This window comes from Harpia harpyja, chromosome 10, assembly GCF_026419915.1.
Source record: "Harpia harpyja isolate bHarHar1 chromosome 10, bHarHar1 primary haplotype, whole genome shotgun sequence".
Classification (NCBI taxonomy): Eukaryota; Metazoa; Chordata; class Aves; order Accipitriformes; family Accipitridae; genus Harpia; species Harpia harpyja.
The window spans coordinates 9,229,350-9,236,644 of NC_068949.1; the positions used below are offsets into that span (position 1 = coordinate 9,229,350).

The 7,295-nt window shown below is 48.7% G+C and overlaps 1 protein-coding gene across 3 annotated transcripts in view; it reads right to left on the reverse strand.

Moving 5' to 3' along the window:
• RNLS (renalase, FAD dependent amine oxidase) overlaps nt 1–7,073 on the reverse strand; it is an 81,560-nt gene extending 74,487 nt beyond the window's left edge. Inside the window, exons 1-4 of one of the 3 annotated variants that reach the window (XM_052799502.1) lie at nt 6,894–7,028; nt 6,695–6,800; nt 5,475–5,617; nt 4,091–4,252 (exon numbers count right to left, since the gene is read on the reverse strand). In XM_052799502.1, the coding sequence (XP_052655462.1) occupies nt 4,091–4,252; nt 5,475–5,617; nt 6,695–6,800; nt 6,894–7,005 (523 nt within the window). In that variant the 5' untranslated portion in view covers nt 7,006–7,028. Of the gene's footprint in view, nt 1–4,090; nt 4,253–5,474; nt 5,618–6,694; nt 6,801–6,893 lie in introns of all 3 variants that reach the window. The other 2 variants (XM_052799503.1, XM_052799504.1) reach the window with 2 other exon arrangements.
• Between the last annotated feature and the right edge of the window lie 222 nt (nt 7,074–7,295).

The window sequence follows — 7,295 nt, forward strand, 5'->3', positions numbered from 1 at the left end:
ACCTAAGTGGCTAAAATGGAACGTGGCACGGGTCCACAGTTAGCAGTTCAATCTCCAGCGTGCAGTAAAACTGATGTGAAAAGGCATCTCAGAGAGCAACCTCAGATAGGAAAAGTGGAGGAAAATTATGGAGGATATGGAAGAACTTTAAACTAGCTGTCTCTGATTAAGGAGCTGTCAAAGTAGGGATGATACACTGAAGCAAAGGAGGGCATGCAGTAAAGGCTAGTTACAGTCAAAAACAGGGCTGTTGGGGAAATGGCCAAAGCTCGTTCCATTGATGCTGCTCATCACAAATCACAACAGCGACTGAGATTAATATTACCACAAGGCGCCAAGCCACATCTTTCATTTAGGTTCAATGTCTGTCTTCTATGTAATAAAGGCCTTCAAGATCAGCAATTAAGGTAGCTGTACCCCTAAATCCTGCCCCCCCCCACTTCAAGCCCCTTGCTTGCAGTCTCAGAGTAGTTACATATGACCTTTGAGCTGGCCACACAGGCTGCTGTTGGTAGAAGGAGAAAGCCCTCCCCTTCCTCCAGCTCTGCGCATCCCTCATTTCAGCTGCAGCATGAGCACAGCAGCAAAATTATTCCTCCCACCCTGAGTCACAAGGAGGGGGAAGTTTGCAACAAGGAGCAGGAACCTCCCCTTCCAGGAGCAGCTGGAATTGCTAGTTTGTACACCAGGAATGTTTTCCATTAGAATCACCAAATTTTGTCTCTGGATTTGGAAGACCAGAGCATACAGATGACTGCACTGCTTTACAGGTAAGGAAGCAGCCTCAGCATACGTGCAGGCTAACACCAGTGACCAGGCAGTCACTCAACAAGTCAGACGAGCTTGCATAGCCAAGTGAAAACTAACATGTTCATTTGCACCATCAGAGTCAGTTTTGGGTCAAAACGGGGAGCAGATATGACTCCCAGTGTGGTAGCCACTCACAAGGGCTGACAGAGGGGGCAAAAGCAGGACAGCGTCAGTGTGGAAGGGAAGGGATGACTATTCCCTTCAGCAGCTGTCCACAGTTAACTACCTTAAGCTTAACACGAAATTGCATCTTAAATCCCGAGAGGTGGATCCAGGAAACCCCCATTCTCTGTCTGCAAAACTCAGCTCTTTGACATGCAATCAATATAAGGTTGAGATTTAGAGATACAGTGACGTACCCTGACCCTCTCTGTAAGTCAAAAAGGATCTGAAATCTACACCCTATTCAGGCTCTGAAACACCTTCCTTACATTCTCCTCACCAATTTTCCCCTCACTTCTTAACCTAAAGAAACAGTAGTAAAGAAGCCAACAGCTCCAATGCTAAGGAACTCCAGGGTATGAGGAGTCAGCCCTGTTGCCAGAGATGAAGAATTAACAATTGGCTAGAAATCTAGAAGCCAGTCTCACATGGGATACAGGCAGAGAGAGGAAGAAAAATGGGGAGGAGAAAACAAAACTTGTTGGGTTCCCTCAGGTAAAAGTTAATCCTGCAGTTCTACAGAAGATTAAGAAAAGGATGTTATGGAAAGCATCTGACAGTTTTGGCACTCCAAGAGCAAGTGAAATGAACCGTTCACCTTAAGTACATCTTCTGAAGGGGACCTGCCCACTTTTTGGACATGAAAGGATTTAACTACCCCAAGAAAAACAATTTGCAAAGACATCAACTCTGATTGAGGATGCAGACTACAGGAACCTTGGGAAGACTCTGAGAAAACAGCACTACACACTACCTCTACTTTTCTTCTGTTCCCAGGATACTCACTATCGACCACCATTAGAAAGGACAGGATGGGCCAAGCCTACCCCCACAATCATTTACCCCAGTAATGACACCACTGAGCAATCAAACAGTCACCTCGTTATGCCTGTCCCCACATGCTTGTACTGTTTGGGCTGTTAAGGCTGGCTTCCCATCTGCTGTGAGCTGAGCTGAGCTGAACTGAAGTAGCTTGAGAGTCATCCATGACTGCAAACATCTCCCAGCAATATTCCATGTTATGTTGTCATAATAAGCCTAACAAAAAACCGAGATGATGTCTCTCCTTGCAGACAGGGGAACAGCCCAACCCATTGTAGTTGTTATACATCACATTCCTCTTACTTTCTAATGCTTGCAAAGCCATGCTTCAGTTAGTGACCAGTCACTGTTTTTAACATTAGTTTATCACATCTTTATATAGCAGAACAGTACACATGTGGCTATTAAAAGGAAAATACGTAATTCTGAAAAGGATGTCTATACGTTTACCCTGCCCACATGATTCAGAGTATGAAGTGAAAGAGCACACTCACTAACCAAGAAAATTCAGTGGGGATACCGTTACTTTCCATGGTAAAGGGACAGGGGAAATGAGAGAGCTTTAAAAAAAATGAATAGCAGAGAAGTCCTGTTCTTACAGGATATTTATCTCTTTAGGCACAAAGCTTAAAATAAGAGGTTGTAATGAAAATATTTCTCTTCTCTACCATGACCAGACATCAACCTTCCCTTTCCTACCCTAAGACACTGTGCTATAGTTCAACATCCTGCTGCCAACTATCCTTCCACCTGCCCCGCATCCTCTTCTTTTCCCTCATACAGGTCCTGGGTACTATGAAGCAACTTCAGACAGACCCTAGCAGCCCAGCCCACTCTGACCACCTCCATCTATTGCTCTGATATCTTTTAACAGACAGCTTCCAAATCACACTCACATAAACACACATATTAAAATCCAAGATACAGCAGAGCACAAGGAGCCAAGTGTTAAAGTCAGCTCTTCATCTTTCAAGCACTGGTGGTTTTTGTACAAACCAGAGAGCAGAAAACCCACAAATTTTAAAGTGTCTACTTCAGGAGCTGGCAGCAGAGAGGCAACAAGCCCTGTCTGACCAGAAATTACTCGAGCCACGTGGATGCCCTTGCACTGCTGCCAGCATGCTGCGTTCAAAGAGAGGTTATTAGCCAGATGCAGCATGTCTTTGGTACAACACTGCAGCTGAGGTGATAAATCCACAGCCCAGCGCAATTCAAATGGCTCTGCCAGGGTCAGCACAGGCCTGGCTGGATTTCCTGGCTTCTGCTCAGCATCAGCCCTCAGAGCCACCTCCTGTAGAGCTGCATCAAGATCTCTGCCCTGTAAATCCTCACAGTGGCTGTTCCGCAAGGATCAAGTCTCATGGCAAATACACCAAATCTGCTCACAAGCTTGGCAGCACCTCAGCTAACCAGCCCTCCCAGAAACAATGCTGCTGGGAGCCCACTGTGGACAAACACTGGCTGTGCACAGTACTAGCATGGGTGAGCAGGATTCATCGGCCTGACTTCAGAGAAAAGCTGGCCCTGGAAGCTTCACACCTGAGACAATGCACCTAAGCTAGTAAACTTGTCCAGAGCTGAACTTACACTTCTTTCGCAGCACTGAGCTGCTCTTTCTAAGCCTCCATGGCACTGTTAACACATTCACCCCAATAAATCACCAAAGGATAATTGAGATTTACTCATGTTTGGGCAATACAACCCCCAGGGGGCAGCTAGAAACAGCAAACAAGCTGGAGAGTCTGAGAGACTTTCATCTTATAAACTAGAGACCAAAGAGTTCTTATCTGGACTTTTTCCTCCCCTACATTTCATACGATTTGAGGCTCACTGAAATGCCCTAGGGATTCTCCCCACAGCACAGTTGTTATTCAAGTCATACTCTCTGGGTCATCCCTACTGCAGACATACCAAGGGCAGCACTGAAAATCAGCATGATGTGTCAACAAAGAGATAGCAACAAGGAAACCACCATGCGGGGACCAGCTGAGGCTCTTGTCCCATTCAATAACTATTTTCAAGTTACAGAAAGACAAGCCCTGTTTTAGAAGTCAGCAAAAAATTAAAGATCAGATTAAAAATTGACTCACCTATTTAGATATTTCTGCTATCAAGGTATTACTGTTCATGCACCACACATACAGCCTCAAAATTACCTACCTCCTATCATTTTCAGATTCACCCTATTCTGGTGGAAATTAACAGACAGCTCAGATGGTTGAGTGTTTCTTTGCTATACAAGATGCTCAATTGCCATTTTAACCTAGATACCTGCAGTTCTGAGGTATGAACTTACTGTTTACAATGTCACCTTGCAGCTGAAGAATTTGTGGTACAGGCATTGTGAGAACAACTACATCAAACTGTTCCGGCGGTCCCATTTTCCCAGAGACTTCCCATTTCCCATCTCGGAGAGAGATGCAAGTTACATGCTGTTCATAGAAGACATCTGCACCTGCTTGGAAAAAGAAGTTAATACATGCAAGTGAATTCCACAGAAAAAATGCAGAGTAGTTTCCTTTAGTAACTGGATGACTTGCAACGAGCAAAGCACACAGACAGTCTTAGGGCAAAGCTTCACAAATTAGGTCAAATCAATTTAACAGCCAGCATATGACATTAAAAGAGGGGATCCTCATCAGCTGAAAAGATCCCATCACTCCCATGTGCTAGGGCTGGTATTCATCTCACTCCTCTCTGACATGATTCGGCTCAGTAAACAGATGCAAAACTACCAGCTGCTCTCTTTGTCAGGTTAGTTGATTGTGGCTTTGGTGAGCTGAACCAATTCAGAGTGAAATCTGATGAGCACAGGAGGCAGCATAGGGTAAGCAATCAAATCACACCCCCAGGAGCTGAAAAAGAGAGCGTTGCCCCTGTTAACATCTCTCATATATCAGAAGACAGGAATGTAGTTAGTTATTTGCAAGATTAGGGTCTAAAAAAAGGCTAATTAAAAAAAAAAAAAGACAAAACCAATCACATGAAAGGAGCAAAGCTTGACTGTTCATAAAGCTAACATTTTTCAAACCAGAGTTAAATTAGTCACTAAACTGTACAAGTGGTTCTGCCACATTACATCTAATGCAGTAGTTACACAGTTTAAGCTAGCACATGATCTTCTCCTTCAGTCTCTTCTAAAGCACTTTCAACACAGTAGGCTCACATACTGCATAAGCACTCATTTCTTCGAAACACAGGATGTAGCTCACTACTGTGTTCCCAGTTGCTCATTTAAACAGCACAGTTAACTTAAATACACACTTGTGAAAAAACACCCGAACACTCACTTCATTCAAGTTGCAACTCAAATCTCTTCTCAACCATGATCTCACTCCCACTAAATTATCTCTGTCCTAATTGTGTTAGGTCCAACTTTCATATGCTAAAGCCAACAGCATAAATATAAGCTTGGCCCCTGATCCTACAGATGTTATATTTTATACAGATTCTTATACGCCAGCAGTGCAGCTGAAGTCAGTGAAGTGCTTGCAGGACTTGGAAATTTATAGAGCTCGCAGACATGTTTATCCATCTAAGCAGCTTCAAGACATACATAAACAAACAAGGAACTTGAACATTCTCATTGGAGATTTAAATTTGAAAGACAGTTGAAGAATGCCATCAAAAACACAATCATTAAAACTTTTCATTTCATACAAAGGCATTTAAAAAATTACCTGACTGTTTCAAGTAATACTTGACAACCGAGGACATGCCCTGGGGTGCCACGTAATTGCATGAGCCTTCTTTCACTACCATTCCTTCAATGGGTGCAGTCAGCGGTTTCAAGATGCCATGAGACAGAAGTTCCTCATAGAAGCTTAAAAGTAGCAAATGACACAGAGATGAAAATACATTGCAAGAAAACCAACGGCAGCTGTTATTATTTTTCACAATTAAAGTTAAGACCGGCCTAACTTTCGAATTTAGAGAACAGTTTTTAACGACCTCATACAACCTGTGTTTCAAGCCAGGCTATGCCCAACCAGGAACCACAGCTATCAAATGACAAACTACCTTGCTATTATATTGGGGGCTGGCCTTTTACATGAGACCAAGGCTACCTACCGTGCCCATAACAGAAACTGTTAGCAGTTTGACCTGAAGGTTTCAGGACTAACTGTGGCAGGAACATACATGACAGTTACTTAAAGCTCTGAATATCAGTACAAACAGCATTACCATCATGCAGTGCAGGAAAGTTCCAGCAACTGGATGCAGATGCCTGAAACACACCTGCCTTTTCCCCGATTTCCACAAAAATTTCGCATTTTTACATCGCTGTTACATCACCATCCCCCTCCCCAGACTACAGCAAACCATCCTGCGTACCAAGCAGGCCCCACCAACGCGATCCACCCCTGTCCCTGCAGTCAGCCACCGCTATTCTTCAGGGCACAGACGTCACATCCCCACAAAGACAAGGCACCTCACACTTTTTCCTTCATACCTAGCTTTCCTGGTACCCGCATAGCATTTAGGCGACTCTGAAGCCTGTTAGCTCTTGAAAGAAGAGGTCTCTGTGGATTTAAGCAGCAGGGACGCACCTGCCCACGTTTCCTACCGTGGGCTGATTTGCACCACGGGTGAAAAGCGTCGAGCCGCGACGCCTGTGGGCAGGGCAGGGCAGGCCGCTTGGCCACCGAACCCGCCCCGACCCCGCGGACCACCACCTGCCTTGCCCCTCCCTTCCCACCCGAGGCGGCAGAGACGGGCGGGAAGACCGAGGCAGGGGCCGGTGGTGGGGCAGGCCGCGGGAGGGCCGGGGCCAAAGACCGGCCCCAGCACGGCGCGACCGGCCCGGCCGCCCCTCACCCAGGCGGCAGCGACGGCGTTCCCCCCTGCGGCACCTCCCCTCGGGCCGCCCGCGCGTGGGGCGGGGCGGGGCGGGGCTTACCTGCGGCGCGGCTCCGCGCCCTCCGTCTCGAGGGTGATGTACTGCGCGCCCAGGTCGGCGATGCAGGCGGCGTCCCGCGCGCTGCGGCTCGTGCTCATACGGCCACCTGCGCGACAGCCGGTCAGAGACCCGCGCGCCGCGCCCCGCGCCGCGCCCCGCCCCGCCCCGCGCCGCGCCCCGCCCCGCGCGCCGAGCCCACCTGCGCCGCGCGCCTTGTCCCAGACGGCGATGCGGCCCAGCGCCGACCCCCGCAGCAGCGCCGCGCACACGCTGCCCGTCAGCCCCGCGCCCACCACCAGCACCCGCGCCATGGCCCGCCCTGCCCCGCTCCGGGGCGGGCACCCCCGCGCAGCCACGCCCCCCCGGAGGGGCGGCGCTCCGCCCCGCCCCCGGGCGGTGCGGACACGCGGGGCGGGCGTGCAGCCACGCCTACACCCACGCGGGCGTGCACGCGCACTGCCCTGCGCGCCCGTGCGTGCACACACGCCTCCCCTGCACGCACCCCCCGCGCACGCACCGCCCCCCGCACACCGACCTGTGCACACGCACGCATGCGCAGACACGCGCACACATGCAGCCCTGCGCACGCGCGTGCGTGCAC